This window comes from Pseudorca crassidens, chromosome 1, assembly GCF_039906515.1.
Source record: "Pseudorca crassidens isolate mPseCra1 chromosome 1, mPseCra1.hap1, whole genome shotgun sequence".
Taxonomy (NCBI): domain Eukaryota; kingdom Metazoa; phylum Chordata; class Mammalia; order Artiodactyla; family Delphinidae; genus Pseudorca; species Pseudorca crassidens.
In genome coordinates, this window is record NC_090296.1 from 67,090,598 (window position 1) to 67,111,759 (window position 21,162).

The following is a 21,162-nucleotide window of genomic DNA, read 5'->3' on the forward strand; positions in this document are numbered from 1 at the left end:
AGAAAGAGAAAAACAAATACTGTATGCTAAGACATATATATGGAATCTAAAAAAAAAATGGTTCTGAAGAACCTAGGGGCAGGACAGGAATAAAGATGCAGACGTAGAGAATGGACTTGAGGACACGGGGAGCGGGAAGGGCAAGCTGGGATGAAGTGAGAGAGTGGCATGGACATATATACAGTACCACAAGTAAAATGGATAGCTAGTGGGAAGCAGCCGCATAGCACAGGGTAATGATCTCAGTGCTTTATGACCACCTAGAGGGGGTGGGATACGGAGGGTAGGAGGGAGACACAAAAGGAAGGAGGTGTGGGGATATATGTATATGTATAGCTGATTCGCTTTGTTATAAAGCAGAAACTAACACACCATTGTAAAGCAATTACACTCCAATAAAGTTGTTAAAAAAAAAAAGCTCTTAGAGGAAAACATAGGAAAAACACTCTTGGACATAAACTACAGGAAGATCTTTTTTACCCACCTCCTAGAGTAATGAAAATAAAAACAAAAATAAACATATGGGACCTAAGGAAACTTAAAAGCTTTTGCTCAGCAAAGGAATCCATAAACAAGATGAAAAGACAACACTCAGTTTGGGAGAAAATATTTGCAAATGAATCAGTGGACAAAGGATTACTCTCCAAAGTATATAACAGCTCATGGAGCTCAATATCAAAAAAACAAACACCTCAGTTAAAAAATGGGCCAAAGACCTAAATTTCACCAATAAGATGCTCAACATCACTATTTATTAGACAAATGCAAATCAAAACTACAATGAGGTATCACCTCACACCAGTCAGAACGGCCATGATCAAAAAATCTACAAACAATAAATGCTGGAGAGGGTGTGGAGAAAAGGGAACCCTCTTGCACTGCTGGTGGGAATGTAAATTGATCCAGCCACTAGGGAGAACAATATGGAGGTTTCTTAAAAAACTAAAAATAGAACTACCATATGACCCAGCAATCCCCTGCTGGGCATATACCCTGAGAAAACCACATCAAAAAGAGTCATGTACCACAATGTTCACTGCAGCACTATTTACAATAGCCAGGACATGGAAGCAACCTAAGTGTCCATTGACAGATGAATGGATAAGGAAGATGCGGCACATATATACAATGGAATATTACTCAGCCATAAAAAGGAATGAAATTGGATCTTTTGTAGAGATGTGGATGGACCTAGAGTCTGTCATACAGAGTGAAGTAAACCAGAAAGAGAAAAACAAATATCATATATGAATGCATATACATGGAATCTAGAAAAATGGTACAGATGAATCTATTTGTAGGGCAGGAATAGAGATGCAGACGTAGAGAACGGACATGTGGACACGGGGGTAAGGGGAGGGTGGGACGAACTGGGAGATTAGGTTTGACATAAATACACTACCATGTGTAAAATAGATAGCTAGTGGAAACCTTATATAGCACAGGGAGCTCAGTTTGGTGGTCTGTGATGACCTAGATGGGTGGGATGGGGGGGTGGGAGTTCCAATAGGGAGGGGATATGGGTGTGCATATAGCTGATTCATTTCATTGTACAGCAGAAACTAACACAACATTGTGAAACAATTTTACTACAAAAAAAAAAAAAAAAAGAGTTACCTGAAATAGGAATATTCTGTGAGACTGATAACTGCACATCTCCAGTTCCTGGTGGCATGTCAACAACTAAATAGTCCAGTTGACCCCAATCTACCTAAAAACCAAGATGACACAAATAACATCACTGTATAAACAAATGTGGTGAATAGTGATATAAACAAAAATAAATGAATTAATAACAAAGCTAAAATAATAGCTTTCACTTGAACCATTAGTAAATGCCAGGGTCTGTGCTGAGGGCTGATAAATGGATGAAGAAGAAACAATCTTTGCCTCTAGCAGAACTTTTCTGACCAATAAGGTTAAATTTTCAAATGACACCACAAAACACACACATACCATAATGGCGAACCCCTTGCACAATGGACTTCTATTCAGGACCACTCATTTATTTTCACTGAAAATAGCCCATATTTTACCTAAGGAGGTCTTAGCTTTTTGTCCTTTGTGGTTTTTAGTACAGTGTTTCCTATAGCAGATCTTAATATAATTGTTTTAAGTTTATTATTTTTCCTTCATAAAACACACTAATAATGAAAACCAAAACTTAATAAGAGAATTTTAGAAATATACCTAGAGTTCCAAATTAACATTTTGATTATTTCTTTTCAGGCACTTTTCTAAGTATCTATATCTAGAAAATTCAGCTGTTTAACCAAGTCCTTAATGCTCAGCCTCAATTAGATAGGGCTCAAGGGTACCTCAGGCTCTTTTCTCCTCAAGTGGTTCTTCCTTCTGAGTCCCCAGTTTCAGTGAAAGGCCCTAGGATCCCCTTAGTTACCTAAGGCAAAGGCTTGGGATAATACTTAACTGTTCCCTTTCCCTTGCTATCCCCAGTTACTGATTATGCCTTCTAAAAATCTCTCAAATGTATCCATGTCTCTCTTTCTGCATGGCCGAGAACCAAACATAGGCCACAGGCATCTATCACTAAAGTCTCCCAACCAATCTCTCTGGTCTAGCACTGCCCATACAGTGTGTTCCTAACACCAGTGAAAATTGGTTTGATAGTGCCACTTTTTTGCTTAAAACTCTTCTATTGCTTTTAGGATAAAATCTAAGTTTTAGCTTCAGAACCTCTGCCTGGTCTTCTTCACTTGCTAATTCCTCCTCATTCTTTAGATCGTAGCTTGAAATTTACTTCCCATAACTTCCATTAAAGATTAGATATGGTGTTCCTACTATGTAGGAACAATTCTTTTAATTGTTTGTTCATTCATTCATTCACCCAACAAATGTTTATTGAGTACCTACTATATATTAGGCATTGAGCTAGGTATTGATAATTAAATGGTATCACGGTCCCTAGCCTCACAGAATTTACAATACAGAGGGAGACAGATATTAAGCACATAATGATATAACCTGTGCAAAGAAGTTAGAGAAACCGAAAGATCAACATAGCTGAAGAGCAGTGCAGGGGGAAAGATGGCATTCATTTACTGTTATTTCAGTATCTGTCTCCTCATGAAACTGTAGATGACAGAATACGTAACAAAGAATGGATACATAGGAGATGCTCAATAAGTTTTCTTTCAAGAAATGAATAAATAAATAAACACATGCAAAGATTCAAAAATTTTTAAATGTAAATCATACTGTGTATATTATCCCATATCCTGTTTCTTAAAACTTAATAATGTGAAATAAGCCTTTTCCATATAATCACATATTTTTAAAATTTAGATGATATTGGGTCAGATGGATTCATTCATGTATTAACACATTTATTCAACACATATTTACTGAGAATTGATGCCAGGCACTGTTCCAGGTGATGAAGATACAGCAGTGAAAAAAACAAAGTCCCAGCCACCAGGCAACTAATGTTTTAGTGACGAAGACAGGTAGATAAACAGGCAGAAAGACAAGCAAATCAAAGACAAGTGCTACAAAGAAAACAAGTACCCCTTACTACACAAAATTACTTGGTTCCTGATTTGGATATATCCAGATCAAATAGCAAGAGACAGTTTTAGGGACTTCCCTGGTGGTCCAGTGGTTAAGACTCTGTGCTTCCAGTGCAGGGGGCACAGGTGTGATCCCTGGTGGGGGAACTAAGATCTCACATGCCACACAGCATGGCCAAGAAATAAAATTAGAAAAAAAAGAGAGAGATAGTTTTAAAATCTTCAATTCCTGAATTTCAGAGGGCAAGTAGTAAGAGTTCAGACAGCTAAGGATTTATCAAAGAATTTCTTTGAGTCTCTTCAGTTCCCATGGTCCGATGGTGAGGAACACATGAAGAAGAGGGAAAAGGAATAGAGTGGTAGAAGATGCTACTTTTGACAGGGTGGTCAGAGCCTGGAGTGAAGTGAGAAAAATAACTGATGCAATTCTCAGAAAGCATTCCAGGCAGAAGCAGTAGCAAGTGCAAAGGACCTGAGATGTGGATATGCTTGGCGCATTCAAGGGATAGCTAGGAAGACAATACAGCCTTTCTAAAATAGCACTTCCCCCAACCATCAGTCTCTTTCCTTCTCTGAATGTGTCCTTCTTCAACACATTTATCAGTATATGTCATGATATACTGACATGTCTTTTAGGAATTCTATAATATTTCTCAAACATAAGTGCTTGACACTGATTTAATGACACATTTTAAGAGAATGATGAAATGATGAACATGAAGTAGTTCGTTTTCAATATAGGGTTTCTTGGTTTGAAAAATAGTTACCCCTAAGTTACCCATGACCATCATCTATGAAACTATTTACAAAAAAGACAAAGGATACTTTTCATTTTATATCCTCTGCACTGAAATTCCTAGCACTGGCAGACTGACAAGTCTCTTTGTTTCAGAGGACATCAAATGACTGGTACCAACAATTTATCATTGTTGTTCTTTGGCATTTAATCATATTTATCACATTGGCTCCAATTTCTTATTTCTTTAAAGAGAACTGCTATTATGGTTCCAAGGAACTAAAAATATATCGCTGTTAAGACAATTAATTTCAAATGACTCAAACTGAATTCAAACTTTCTGGGGGAAAAAAAAAAAACACCTGGACCAACACCTTCATCTCACATAGTAGGCATTTCACAAAGGCTTGCAGACTTGAACAGAACTGAAGTCAGTATCTGAGTTCCAGTTTTAGAGCATTCACTAATATTAATATTGAAATATACTGGCTGCCAGGAAGTTCCAGTTCTCTTACAAAATAATCACCAAAGCATTGATTATAGAATGATTTAGGGATTCTCTAGATTCTTCTCAGTGTTTGTTTATGCATATAAATTATTTATTACTAAATATAGAGAAATAAGTACTAGCAAAACACCCAGGTATCTCATTTAGTAAAACCAAGCGACCGATCCAGATTTTGTGTGGCCTGAACCATATACAATTTGGGTGGTCTTCTCTAAGAATTAGAATGCAGTTAGGAATGCAAAATTTGGTACAAAAGTAAATATTTATTTAGAATGTACAAGAAATCATCATAAAATGCTGGAGCCTTAGAGATTCAAGTTCCTTTCTCTGAGGTCTCTTGAACAACAGAAATGCTTACATAGAAATGCTTCCTGACTGCAACCGGCTTCTTCTCTCCACTGAGAACACTCTACAACTCCCAGCATCTCTTAGGAGCCCATGACAGTGTGGAACCCTGAACTTAAGCTTCATTAGCCTCAAGGTAACCCCACCTCTAGTAAAACCTGCTTGGCTCCCTCTCAGGCTCCAGACTCAAAGGATCCCAGCAGAACAGACTGAATCAGTCTAGAAGTGGAGTTACCAAGGTAGTTCAGAGATGCCCTGTGGATAAGGAGGCAGTGCTGCAGCAGAGAATTCAGCAGTGCAGCCAGGAAATCAAACATGTGCATTACATCTAAAGAGGGACATAAACAGCATAATGGGAGGGTAAAAAAATAAAATAAAATCCAGTGGTCAGGGCAATTGTGAAGGATGGGATGAGGTACAGATTAGGGGCAGCATTCAGACCTGAGTCTGCCAACAGAGGCTTTGTGCAAGATGCCTCTTTTACACAGTAGTACATAACCTTTATTCCCCTCTAAAGAGTTTGAGATACAGGACTTCTGGAACCAAATATTGATATAATGTAGCCACTGAGCTTTTGTCCAAAGCTATTCATATAACATTAGAACAGCTGTTTTTTCATGTGTCCTATAAATATGCATTTGTAATTGCTATAACAGCACAACCTATGGTATTGCTTTTTTTTTTTTACTGCTCTTTCTCTTTGTTTATTAAGACAACCAACACTTGAAGTTTATGCTATCAGAAATAACTACTGGGACTTCCTTGGTTGCACAGTGGTTAAGAATCTGCCTGCCAATGCAGGGGAAATGGGTTTGAGCCCTGGTCCGGGAAGATCCCGCATGCCACGGAGCAACTAAGCCCGTGAGCCACAACTACTGCGCCCCCATGCCACAACTACTGAAGCCCATGCACCTAGAGCCCATGCTCCGCAACAAGAGAAGCCTGTGCACCACAACAAAGAGTAGCCCCCGCTCGCCGCAACTAGAAAAAGCCCACGCACAGCAACAAAGACCCAATGCAGCCATAAATAAATAAATAAATTTATTTAAAAAAATAATTACTAAATCTCTGTTAAATTATTTTTATTTCTTTCTTGTCAACCTTACACAGGGAAAATATTCCAAACTAACACTGACTGGGGTAATTTTAGGCCAACATGTCTTCTCCAAACAATACTTTGTATTTTATATTCAGAATAATGCCTGATAATCTGAGGGTAACTCAAAAACTCAAATAAAGGCAATTCCCTCTTTTCTGAGGAATGACTGGGAGATAAAAGTGTGTCTTATATTTGGACAGATAAGGCTATGAAGACATCAGGACATCAGTTATGAAGAGTGTGGTGCTATGAATGGGTAAAGAAGGTGGACCACTTTCTTCCATGGATACTTCTATTAAGAAGCTGACCAAAGCAGAAGCTATCAGGCCTTGCTTCAGAGGATGCCAGGAGCACAAGTGCAAAGTGGCTGAGTTGTAAGTGTTGAAAAGAAAGGGCCCATAGATGCATTCCATTTTTGGCTTCTCAGCTGGCGGGAGCAGTGTACCACAGTCAACCTCCAGGGTAGCAGACTCCATCATCAGCACTACACAGGCCACGTTTAAGTACCACAGGGTCAACATGTGCTTTTCCAAAGCAAAGGCAGAGTGTCCCAGCTATCCCAGGTCTGTCAGCAAGGTCAATGTGAGCCAGGTGAAAACAATATCAGCAGGGATGGGCCCTGGGCCCCTGTGGAATCAGGGAGGAAAATCACTGCCAAGAAAGAGAGGCAGAGCTATAACCTGCTAGAGCCAAAGTGGTGGCCAAGACTCCTGAGGGCAAGAAAAAGGTAACTTAAGAATGAAAAGAGGAATCACAAAGCAGGAGAAATGGGACAAAATCTAGACTGAGTAATTTAAAAGTGGGCTGTGTCCCGGCAGCCCATTCATATAATACTTAGAATATTCCATCAGTGAGAGGGCAAATTCTTAAAGGAAGTTGGGCTGAGCCAGACACTGCCTCTTTCCTTCCTGTCTGCTCTTAATTAGTCACTGAAGAGTTGGTTTTGACTCTTATGCCTACTTGACTCATAATTAGTAGATCTCAAGGTAGTGTCCTGATGTCTGACTCTGTCTGTCTGGCCTGGTCTGTATCTGTTGCTACTTCTATCCTGTACCTAAGTCCTGCTACCTGTTCCTGACTTCCTGGTTCTCCAACCACTGTTAGGCATGTTTCAACCCTAATAGCAAATAGAACAGTGTACCTGTGCTTTGCTTAGAATCCCAGACATGAAACCATGCCACTACTGGCATAGGAGATGCAGCTAACCTTGTCTCAGGCCCGTGGACAAATATGTCAGGCAAATCATCAAGCTCCTAGGATTTTTGATTCAACTAATTTCCAAGGTTTGAATGGGTCTTCAAGCTCTAAGAATTCTACGGTAATTATTTTTATACAAAATTATCTCCCCAACTTCAGTGTAAGCTTCCTGACAGACGAACCCATTCTTTATACATCTCCAGACTCCCTTTCCACAGCCAATCCCCTCTCTAATGAACCAGTGTTCAGTGTTCAATCAATAACCACTGACTGATTCTGAGTCAAGTTGCTCCTTACAATTTTTTTTCTTTTTCTTTTTAAACTTCTTTATTTGAGTATAAATGCTTTACAATAGTGTGTTAGTTTCTGCTTTATAACAAAGCGAATCAGCTATACGTATACATATATTCCCATATCTGCTCCCTCTTGCGTCTCCCTCCCACCCTCCCTATCCCACTCGTCTAGGTGGTCACAAAGCACCGAGCTGATCTTCCTGTGCTATGTGGTTGCTTCCCACTAGCTATCTATTTTACATTTGGTAGTATATATAAGTCCATGCCACTCTCTCACTTTGTCCCAGCTTACCCTTCCCCCTCCCTGCATCCTCAAGTCCATTCTCTACATCTGTGTCTTTATTCCTGTCCTGCCCCTAGGTTCTTCATAATCTTTTTTTTTTTTTTTTTAGATTCCATATATATGTCTTAGCATACGGTATTTGTCTTTCTCTTTCTGACTTACTTCACTCTGTATGACAGACTCTAGGTCCATCCACCTCACTACAAATAACTCAATTTCATTTCCTCTTATGGCTGAGTAATATTCCATTGTATATATGTGCCACATCTTCTTTATCTGTTCATCTGTCGATGGACACTTAGGTTGCTTCTATGTCCTGGCTCTTGTAAACAGAGCTAAATGGAGCTGCAGTGAACATTATGGTACATGACTCTTTTTGAATTATGGTCTTCTCAGGGTATATGCCCAGTAGTGGGATTGCTGGGTCGTACAGTAGTTCTATTTTTAGTTTTTAAGGAACCTCCATACTTTTCTCCATAGTGGCTGTCACACTCCCACCAACAGTGCAATGTAAGAGGGTTCCCTTTTCTCCACACTCTCTCCAGCATTTATTGTTTGTAGATTTTTTGATGGTGGCCATTCTAACTGGTGTGAGGTGAGACCTCACTGTAGTTTTGATTTGCATTTCTCTAATGATTAGTGGTGTTGAGCATTCTTTCATGTGTTTGTTGGCAATCTGTATATCTTCTTTGGAGAAATGTCTATTTAGGTCTTCTGCCCATTTGTGGATTGCTCCTTACAATTTTATTATACTACTAAAATTAAATTTTTTGCCATGTGAGGTACCTTTTATATAAAATATAAACCTAAAATAGAACACAAAATAGGATTAAGTCTGAACCATATTTTTTGCTCTGCCCAGTGATTTATTCATAAAATCATGCAATATTTTATTTCAGTTGCAAGAAGAAAACTGCTATAAAGGTGAAATTATTTAAATATAAATACCACAATAAAAATCTGAATAACAAAAAAATTTCTACTTGAGTTGATGGCCTACTGGCTTGTGGAAATAAGTGACACAACAAAATATAATGAACTTATCCTTGAGACTATTTTGATAACAGCTGACCCAGTTATAAGATGAAAACACATTATTTAAGTTACAACAATGATCTAAAAGTTCTTCCCTAATATTTTCATTTTTTTCGGATGAAAGTTCTCTAATCCATTTTCAACTTTCTTCCATTCTGGGACTTCTCTGGTGGAGCAGTGGTTAAGAATTTGCCTGCCAATGCAGGGCTCGAGCCCTGTTCTGTGAAGATCCCACGTGCCGTGTAGCAACTAAGCCCGTGCGCCACAACTACTGAGCTTGTGCTCTAGAGCCCACAAACCACAACTACTAAAGCCCACGCGCCTAGAGACTGCGAACAGCAACAAAGAGTAGCCCCCGCTTGCCGCAACTAGAGAAAGCCCGCGTGTGGCAGTGAAGACCCAACACAGCCAAAAATAAATAAAAACAAATAAATAGATTTATAAAACAAAAAAAATTTCTTCCTTTCCGTAGGAAAAGGGGGTGGGGGTGGAAAACCTCTTGACTAAATCCCTCCAAAGGCACTACCAACCCATGTGATAGCAGTAATGTTTTGAGAAAGAAAGAGAAACTTTACTCTTTATCTTTCCCTTTATCATCATCTCACATTTCCTTAATTGTTCTAGCAGATATAGAGCAAGACTGACCCTGACAACCTGGAGATAGCATCAATTCACAGAGGACTTCTTACCCAAAAGTTGATATATGGGTCAATCTTTGGTACCTAGTTTCTAAAATAATGTTTAAAAGATTATCCAATTCCCAGGCTAGCCTACAGTCGTCCCATGTAAATCCATAGTACAACTGAAACAGTAAAACTTCACAATATAAAAATAATGATGTTATCACAAAAGTAACAATATTTTAGTTAATTATGAGAACATCTCTCTAAATTCTCCAGAGTCTTGCTTTAGGCCACAGATGTTCATCACCTAGGAAGGAGATGTTAGTGAAGGATACGACTGCTACCAAAAAGGTCTAAAATATTACAAACTTGCCTGAGAATCATGATATTTTTATTTTTAAAAATTACTAAAAGAAATTAAAAAATAAAAACTCTCCCTATATACCTAAAGGCTGAAGCTTCAAATTTTTTTTTTTAAGTAGGAGTAACAAATCACTTCATTAATCTAATCTGGGACAGTTTATAAAATATTATTTAGATGTGTGGTACTCCCTTTAATTAGGAAAACTATAAAACCATAATACTCTTTAAAAAAAAATCCTTAGAAAAAATATTGTACTTGGGAGGATTCAAGGTCCTGAAGGAGCAGGATGGTAGCTGCCATAGAAGCTGCATGGAGCCCCAGAGAGGATTCCTAGTCATTGTCCAATGGCTTTGATGGTTCTTAAAGATGTTACTGAACTTGAGGGACACTATGTTCCAGCAGAGCAGTCTACCCAGTGTAGTACTGCATGCTAGAGATGATCTGTCCCAGTCAAGCTTATTTCTTTAGCTCTAGTTACCTGTGACCTGGAGTCCTACATTTGAGTCTTACGGGCCATCAGGTCAAACTGGCTAATGAATAGGGAAGAGGTGAGGGGAAGGGTCTACAGGTAACAGGTAAAGGGGTGCAAATGGAAATGAACAGTTAATGAGAGCCTATTATAGGGTAGATACATTTACATAACATTGTAAAATGGGCAATATAATCTCTTATTTTACAGAGATAAGAATATTCAGGATTAGAGAAGTTAAGAAAATTGCCCAAGGCCAGGCTGATGGTGAGTGATGGAGATGGGATATAAATCCTGGTCTGTGTGACTCAAGTCATGCTCCCAAGTCTCCCAGAGAATTGGGTGCAGTGTCACTATTCTCCAAGCCCCTGAAGATTTCTGCTACCACAACCCCAAGAACAAATGAGCTTTATGAGACTTCCCTGGTGGTCCAGTGGTTAAGATTCCATGCTCCAAATACAGGGGGCCCAGGTTCGACCCCTGGCCTGGGAATTAGATCCTGCATGCCACAACTAATAGATCCCACATGCCGCAAAGAAGATCCCGCGTGCCGCAACTAAGACCCAGCACAGCCAAATAAATAAATAAATATTTTTTTAAAAGAGAACAAATGATCTTTACTACAACACTTTTTCAGAGTATGATAAAATACATATATAAAGTAGACACTACAGACCCACAGAAAATTATTTACTTAGATAATATAAGTAAGAAATAGAAGAATCATTTGTTTCCTTTTTTCCCCTCCCATTTTCCTGGTTAATTATAAAGATGTTTCTTCTATTTCTGAGCATTTTTTAATGGTATATCACAGTATTCTTTCCTTACATGATCCTTTAAGAGTCTTTTATATATTAAAGCATGGTCTTGGGGCTTCCCTGGTGGCACAGTGGTTGAGAGTCCACCTGCTGATGGAGGGGACACGGGTTCGTGCCCCGGTCTGGGAAGATCCCACATGCCGCGGAGCAGCTGGGCCCATGAGCCATGGCTGCTGCGCCTGCGCATCTGGAGGCCACAACAGTGAGAGGCCTGCGTACCGCAAAAAAAAAAAAGAATATTTTATCTTTCAATAATCCACCACTAAATTCTAGTTTTGTTTTAAGTCAATAACCATCATTCTACCCACCGTCTATTTTTATTCTAAAAATTTAAAGATCTAACTCACATCGAATAGAAAACCAACTGTGAGAAACTGTAGCTCCATATTCAGTTACATTTTAAGTATGAGCTATTATAATGCAGCTTTCAGATTTCAAATTCTGATTCAGACATTAATCACTATGATTAAAAAAAAACAGCACTGGAAAGGAGGAGTTTGGTAAAAATCAAGACTATGAATCTAGCTGGGTACAGATAAGAGTCCAGATATCTACTCATCAAACAGAAGAATTCTAGTGTGGAAAATTGGCATACCTAAATTCCAATCATTTTTATCACTAATTAGCTAGATTACCATGGGTCAGCCAGTTAACCTCTCTGGCCCTCAATTTTCTCATCTGTTAAAGTGTTTTAGATTAGATGATCACTAAGGTTCCTTCCAACTACTTAAAAAAAGAAAATGTGACCATGACCTGTTTATGTAACTTGAAAAACATCTGTGAGAGATTTGCTTACAGAAAAAAGTAAATAAAAAGTATTCTTATCAAAAGCAACAAAATATCAAAACAAGCTATTTTTTTTAAGGGAGCACTTTATATAAAAACAAGAAAGCTAAAAGCAAATTGGTATATTTAACACATTTATTTCATGGAACGATCATATTTCTTATGGAAAATTTAGCTTAAATTTACAAAGAACTCAAATCTAAATTTGTTTTGAACTACAATCTACTCTGCCATCCTAAAATACCTCGTTCTGGCTCATCTAGGAATTAATGTGTTATATCTATATAAAATGTCATAATTTACAAAATAGATGCATTCCTGAAGAGTTGTTGAGGGAACCACCACTAAGTTGAGTGGGGAGGGGACTCAATCACAAACCCTTAAAGGTCGAGAGATCTAATCCAATTTTCCAGCTAATACAAAATACTCATGACTGAAATATACTCAACCAACAAAAGAAAGCTCGAATCATTCCAATGCTTATCACACACTCAGATACAAATTGTGGAATAATTTGTACAATAATAATAATAATAATAATATAAAATAAAAGCATAGAAGAAAATTGTCACAAGAATCTTTTCTATTTTTTTCTTTTGCTATACGTGAAATTGGTTTACTTTTGACTTACTTTATTACTCATATTTCATAACTTAAGATATGCTTTGTTTTCTGATTTGTCTTTTGTTGCTATGTGAACCGCTATTTGTAAGACATCCTCCTTTTAAAAATATGAATAAGCACCTATTAAATCCCAAGGATTTAACTTGAGACTACAGAAATATATTTGAGCTTTTAGAAAAATAAAAAGGATTATATTTGTAGCATAATTTTTTTTAACTGATATGTTTTCTGTAAAGAAAGAACGAAATCAGCAGTTTCACTTTCAGGCATAATGGTTGTGTGAAAGTGTCAATAAATAGGTCAGTCAGAAAGTCACATATCAAGGTTTTATTATTAATTCATTGTTTGAACTTATCCAAGCTGCTTAACTTTTTTATGCCTCTGTTAGCTCATCTTACGATGGTTATAAACAGAGAATTTTAGAGCTAGGAGGGACTCTAGAGATTATCTTGTCCAATGTCCTTATTTTACAGATAAAGGAACTGTAACTCCAAAATCAAATGATTTGCCAATGATTTGCCTCTGCCAAATATGGATAATAAAAATACCTTTGTCTGATTTATAGAGGTTTCTTTCTGAAGAGGAAATGAAATTACGGATTTTCTAAAAAACATTAAATAATTAAATAGTAGTATTGTATTGAAAAAAGTTACTTTAAAGAGAAGCTTGTCATAGCATGCAAGTCAAAATTAAAATTTCTCTCAATAAGCCTATCATGTCTACTCTTCTAACCAGGTGCTAGGAAAATATCTGTCTATTTCTGAGGTCACCACATTCCAAAATGACCTGAACAAGTAATTTAAAAATATATTTTCCATATGTTTACATGTCATAAGCTGAGTTAAGTGGCTTTTTGCAAATTAAAGGGAAATTTTTACCAGTAAAAATTAAGCATGAAAACACTGGGTCAAAGTACAATTTAAAAGATGTAAATGACTAAAAATAAGGGCTAGGAAGTGAGCAGAAATCACATCTGTTGTTTGAATATATTAATTAAATTTCTACATTTTAGTGACCTGTATCTTGCTCCTGTTAAGTAGACCTGCCACCTACAAAGCTGAAGAAAAAAAATAAATGTACTGTCATAAGTGACTTTTCCTAGCGAAAACTAAACAATGCAGCAGCTTTTAGCTATAACTAAGTTTAACAAAGCATTTTGAGAAGGATTAAGGATGGAGAAAGAATAGAGATGAAGGTGATACAGATATAGATTGGAAGTAGGTTTGAGGATAGAGGGGGGTGAAAAAAACACGTAAAACAATCTAATTCCCATCTCATCAACTTCAGCACTTTCCGACTTCCTAAGCTACATAATTACTTCAGAAGTACCCAAAAGACATCTAAGAAACCTGAAATCACTAAATTGCAAAGAAACAGAAAAACAGACCGAAGTTTATGCATCTCATTAAAAGACCGTTAAATGAGCAGCTGTTTCTCCATTCTCATTTATGCACACTGGTCATTATATGCAGGCTTGTTCACAATAATCTTGTACCCTGATGAACAAGTGAATGTGGTACTATATCTAGTTGTTCTTTCCTCAACAGGTATCTTCATATTCATCTTAATATTTCAGATCACACATTAATATGCATGCCTAAAACCAGAAGATAAATAAGTGGATACACAGAATCATCACTATAGAATTTAACCCTAACTTAGAAATTAATACCAACATTTACATGTGCCATGCGCTGTTCTAGACACTGGGAATACAGCCATGAACAAGATACCTGAAGTTCCTGTCTCCATGAAACGGGGATAGGAGGTCAATAAACAAACCAATTAGTATATCACCTGTAATCCTGATGAAAGTTATCTTTCTAGACCTCAGTTTGCTGTCTATAAAACTGGAAAACTAATATTACTTAAGTATCATCATACCCTTCTCAAACAAAAATTACCCCCAAAACCTGTAAATAAATAGAACTTGTGCCCTAATTCTCCCTAACATATCCCTGCCTCCAGTGGCACGTGCATAATAACAGAATGCAGGCCAGAGTAGGAAGTAAGTAATGCCATGAAGTACAAGAAAACTAACTGTATCATGGTGAGGCTCAATACAAACCTGTGTTCTATACAGAAACTAACTCTAGTTAGTAAGCTATGGTTTCTCAGATAAGATAATAATGATACATACATGCTATTTTGGAACATATTTTCTCTTAGCTGCGTACTGATGTCCAGATAAGTCATTTTTAATTTAAATATCATGGCTGTCCATTTAAAAACCTTTGTTATCAACTAGACTCTTGTTAATCAGATTATGAATTTCAAGTCACATTTAACATGAGAATTCTTTTTTTTCTCTTCCAGTGAAGAAATAATTTTATTTAATATGAGTACATACTTTTGCAAAATTGCATCAAAATAGGCATATGGTATGAGGTTTGATTCTTGTATTTAAAACAGCAAACTAGTTATGAATGAACAAATAAAACTAAAGGTTGAAGTTCTGACCAAACTACTTCGGCATCAGAAAGCAAGACTATCTGGATGTAAGAAATTAACTCCTTGAATCAGGTATAGTCTCAGTAATTCTGAAATATTAACATATAGGACAATAAGTCAGAGTAAAGAAATATATGCAGATACCCAACATAAAATGTAAGTTGATTTTATGGCCTGAATCAATCCGTTGGTATCTCTCCCCTCTCTCTCAATTCCCCAATGAAAAAATAAAAATAGGGGGGAAGAAAGACCAACAGTGAGCAAACTAAGACTAAAACTTGAGCACAAACCAAAAAACTGGAAGAAATGTGTACTAACAATAGAGCCAAACTGCTGTCCTCCTATTTAAATAGTAGTCTTGTTCACTTTTATATCTTCAGGCTAAGTATAGTACCCAGGTACGTATATACCCAATAAATGTCTCATTTTGTTGAAAAACATAGACAATCAAAAGAGACCTTCCACATCCTCCCACCACCAAAGCTACTAACCTTCTGTCACCACAGCCCACATTCTTTCCATATAATGTACCGCCTTTCCATAACAGTTACCCCATCCCCACTGTCCCATTCCTCTTCCAACATCCTCCAAAAGAAGAAGAGACATAGACATTTCTTACACAGACTCTTGATGAAAGCTCAGAACATAACATTTTCATGGTTTTGCAAAGATGACCTACACAAGTGATCTATGAAGAAAACTTGAGAATGACTGGTTAGCATTCCTCAGCTAGGCTCTTTCAATCAGCAATCATCTTAGGCTTGTGCTAGATATTTGGCCAAACATTATAACATAAATTCAGCAGCAAATATCTATGAATCAAAAAGTCATGTTTTGAAATTTGATGCTCAGATGCAAAAATGTTGTGTTGTAAAAATAAAAGCCTTACTGGTATTCTCACCTTCATGGAGGGCTACTCCTCCCCCATTAGCAGTGTGGGCCAGGGAAGTTCCTATACGCAGGATCAACACATCTCTCAAAAACTGGATCTGGATGCATTTAAACTGCCAAATAATTTTGGCAACAAAGTTCTGCACATGAAATTTTCATCAATACTCCCAATTTTGTTCTCTGCTTTTTATAACAACTGAAATCACTGAAATTTGCCATCTGACGTAGCCATTCACAGAAACATGAAGCACCTAAAATCAATACTGATAGTTAGTGGATGTTTGTTGGCCCTGGGTTTCACACTAGGAGGTGCTATAGGCATCGTCACCATAACAGAAGTAGAGGCCTACTGATGGCCATTAAACTGAAGGAAAAACCAACCACCCATGAAGCTACAAGTAAGGCATCTAGCTCTTTCAAGAACTACTTACTCATTCTAATTTTTTTTAACATATATACTCAATTTCATAGGTTCTGTCACATCTTTAAAAACCATTAAGAGTTTAGTTAAGTAAGAAACTTCCTGAGATACAGATGATTCAGCAGTATTATCTTTACCTAAAGGCCTATGCATAACATGTTATGCTCCGATATAGTTAGAAAAGATTTTTACAAGATACCCTCAACTCTGTATTTTGAAAACATAGGACTTCTGTCCTTTTCCCCAAAAACTAACTGTGGCAACAATTCAATTTCATTTTGGGTAATTATAGCATGACTAAATAAATTTTCTAATATGTTCCTGTTAAAAAAATTTTAAGAAACTATTTCCCCAAGAATATACAACAGGGAAAGAATAGTCTCTTCAATAAAAGGTGTTGGGAAAACTGGACAGCCACATACAAAAGAATGAACCTGGATCCCTATCTTATACTATATACAAACATCAACTCAAACTGGATTAAAAAGTTGAAAGAGACCTGAAAGTAGAACTCTTAGAAGAAATTGGGGGTAAGCTCCTTGACATTGGTCTTGGCAATGACTTTCTGGATTTAACACCAAAAGCAAAGGAAACAAAAGCAAAAATAAACAAGTGGGACCGCATCAAACTAAAAAGCTACTGCACAGCAAAGGAAGCAATTAACAAAGTGAAAATGCAACCTATTGAATGGGAGAAAAAATTTTCTAATCACATATCTGATAAGGGGTTACTATTCAAAATATATAATGAATTCATACAACTCAACAGCAAAAAATCAAACAATCTGATTTTAAAAGAAGCAGAGGAGCCAAAGAGACATTTTTCCAAAGAAGACACATAAATGGCCAACAGGTACATAAAATAGTGCTCAATATCACTCACTAGTCTAGTCATCAGAGAAATGCAAATCAAAACCACAATGAGATACCACCTTCACACCTGTTAGAATGGCTATCATTAAAAATACAATGAGATAACAAGTGTTGGTGAGGGTGTGCAGAAAGAGAACTTTCTGCACTGTTAGTGTGAATGTAAACTGGTGAGCCCACTATGGAACACAGCATGGATGTTCCTCAAGAAATTAAAAATAGAACTACCATATGATCCAGTAATCCCATTTCTGGGCATATTTCCAAAGAAAATGAAAACAGAATATTCAAGAGAATATCTGCACTCCCATGTTTATTGCAGCATTATTCATAATAGCGAAGATTCTGAAACAACCTAAGTGTCTGTCAATGGAAGAATGGATAAAGAAGATGTGATACACACACACACACACACACACACACACACACACACACACACACACACATACACACACAACAGAATATTATTTGGCCATGAGAAAGAAGAAAATCCTACCATTTATGACAACCTGGATGGACCTTAAGGACATTAAGCTAAGTGAACAGAAAGTGACCTGAAACTGTAAAACTCCTAGAAGAAAACGGGGCAAGGTCCTTGACATCAGTCTTAGCAATGATTTTTTGGATTTGACACCAAAAGTGAAGGAAATAAAAGCAAAAATAAACAAGTGGGATTACATCAAACTAAAAAGCTTCTGCTTAGCAAAGGAAACCATCAACAAAATGAAAAGGCAACCTATGGAATGGGAAACAGTATTTGCAAGCCACATACCCAATAAGAGGTTAATATCCAAAATATGTAAGGAATTCATATAATTCAATAACCCAACTAAAAAATAGGCAAAGTACTTGAATAGACACTATTCCAAAGAAGACATACTAAAGGCCAACAGGTATATGTGTAGGTGCTCAACATCACAAATCATCAGGGAAATGCAAATCAAAACTACAATGAGATATCACCTCACATCTGTTAGAATGGCTATTATCAAAGAGATAAAAGATAAATGGTGGCAAGGATGTGGAGAATAGGGAAAACTTGCATACTATTGGTGGGAATATAAATTGGTACAGCCATTATGGAAAACAGTATGGATGTTCCTCAAAAAATTAAAAATAGAACTACCATATAATCCAGAAATCCCACCTCTAGGTATATATCTAAAGGAAACAAAATCACTAGCTCATATATCTGTACTCCCATATTCACTGCAGGACTATTCACAACATCCAAGGTATGAAAACTGCCTAAGTGCCTTAGATGGATAAAGATATGGTACATATATACAATGGAGTATCATTCAGCCTTAAAAGAGAAGGAAACCCTGCCATTTGCAACAACATGGATGAACATGGAGGGCATTATGCTCTAAGTGAAATAAGCCAGACAGAGCCGGACAAATACTGTATGGTACCACTTATATGTGGAATCTAAAAAGGAAGTTGAACTCACAAACAGAGTAGAATGGTGGTTGCCAGGGGTTCAGGCGGTAGAAGAAATAGGGAGAGGGTGGTAAAAAGGTACAAATTTTCAGTTATAAGATGAATAAGGTCTGAGTATCTAATGTATAACATGGTGACTAGCATTGGTAATAGAATTTGCTAAGAGAGTAGAACTTAAGTGTTCACACCAACAAATTTTAAAAGTAAAAAAAAAAAAGGAAACATTTGAGGTAGTGAATGTGCTAATCAACTCAATGGTGGGAATCCTTTCAAATCATCATGTTATACAGTTGAAATATATTTTAATATTATTTATCAATATGCCTCGATACAGCTGAAAATAAAGAAATATCCAGGATTCAGTAAAAACATGGATGGATCTCACAGCACTATGTTGAGAAAAACGTAAGACATAAAAGATTCTATTACATGAAGTTTAAGGATAAGCAAAACTTACAAATACTGAAAGAAGTCATGTCTAGAGTAGATCTTAAGCATTCTCATCACATACACCAAAAAACTCATGGGTATGTGAGATGATGAATGCGTTAACCTGACTGTGGTAAGCATTTCAAAGCATACACATGTCACATCATCACATTGTACACTTTAAATATATATAGTTCTATACGTCAATTATACCTCAAAAAAGCTGAAAAATACACATGTATGTATAAATAAATATCAATCAATTATATACTGGTTACCTCAGAGAGTGAGCACTGAGTGGGAAGGAACAAGAGGGAACCTCCTGGATATTAAAAATGTTCTAGATCTTGATCTGGGTAGCAATTATGAAGACATGTATAATATATTAAGATTAGTACACCTTATGTACTTTCTTGTGAAGTAAATAGCTTTTAAAATATTTTTAGGGCTTCTCTGGTGGCGCAGTGGTTGAGAGTCCGCCTGCTGATGCAGGGGACGTGGGTTCATGCCCCGGTCCGGGAAGATCCCATATGCCGCGAAGCGGCTGGGCCCGTGAGCCATGGCCGCTGAGCCTGCGCGTCTGGAGCCTGTGCTCCGCAATGGGAGAGGCCGTAACAGTGAGAGGCCCGCGTACCGCAAAAATATATATATATATATATATATTTAAAGTTACGGTGGTGGAAAAAAGGCAAAAAAAAGTCAAGAAAAATCTGGAGTGAAAAGTAACATCACAAATGGTTGCCCAGACCCTTGGGAAGCAATTTGGCTTTGTAATATCAACTCTGCAATACACAGAAGATATTCTTTCATACAAATATTTATAATCGGGGGGAAACAAAAACACTGAATTTCTAACAATGGGGAAAGTTGGGAAGACTGAGTTATATATACTCACTCTGGAGTATATAGCTATTGTGAGGAGTTACCTTTATTGAGCGTATGTTTTATGTGTCACTGTAGCAGTTTGTGAAGCATGCTTCAGATATTTATCACACAAGTGAAATATAAACAAACACTGTGCCTTTCTGACTATCCAAGATTATGAATGTATATCTACCTTGATTTTTAAAACCAGGGGAGCAGTTCTGCTTCTCAGTTATAAGATTAGTGGGAGACATCTAAGCAACAGACACAGAAGAGAGAGATACTGTTCCCCTGTACTCTTCTGGTATTTGAACCATACATTCAAATGTCTTTAGTCCCTGGTCCAGATATCACTTGTGAAACCAAACAAGGTAGGAATGATAGCATCTAATCCATAATTTTCCTATTGCTTGAAGCAGCTAATAGCTACCTTTGCCACATTCTTCCTGGTTTGCTATCAGTTGAAAAAAACAACTTAACATATATCCATTTTGCATGGAAACTTACTAGATCTACAGAAATAACAAAAATGACACAAAGATATTGGCCTAGAGCAGTGTTTCGTAACCAGGTACAATTTTGACATCATCCTCAACCCAGGACATTGGCAATGTCTAGAGAAATTTAAATTGTCACAAGTGGGGCTGCTATGGGCACCTAGTGGATAAAAGCCAGATATGCTCCTAAACATCTTCCAGTGCATAGGACAGCCTCTTTCCCCCTCCCAGCAAAGGATTATCCAGTCTAAAAATGTCAAAAGTTAAGTTGAAAACTTTGATGTAGAGCTGCCATGACAGGAACTATAAAATTTTATGTCATCAGAACATCCCTGATTTATCTTTTTAGCTATAATCTGGAGGTCAAAGGCCAGATCCACAGAGACTATATAGCATTCATAGAAGAGGGGTAGTTAGCAGAAGCCTGAGTATGTACAGAACCACTTACTGGAATCTTATCTGTGACTGAGGTATACAGTATTCCTGCTGCAACATTTCATATCTTTGATAATAAATAATACAGAACATCTATTTAAAATGAGGTAGCCAAAGCAATACTCAGAGGAACATTTATAGACAAGTATATTTAT

At 37.1% G+C, this 21,162-nt stretch overlaps 1 protein-coding gene across 6 annotated transcripts in view; it reads right to left on the reverse strand.

Annotated features, from left to right (window-relative positions):
• NUBPL (NUBP iron-sulfur cluster assembly factor, mitochondrial) overlaps positions 1-21,162 on the reverse strand; it is a 333,446-nt gene that overhangs the window by 69,679 nt on the left and 242,605 nt on the right. For all 6 annotated transcript variants that reach the window (XM_067738373.1, XM_067738386.1, XM_067738380.1 and 3 more), the window contains one exon: positions 1,618-1,711. In XM_067738373.1, coding sequence (XP_067594474.1) covers positions 1,618-1,711 — 94 coding nt within the window. The remainder of the gene's footprint in view (positions 1-1,617; positions 1,712-21,162) is intronic.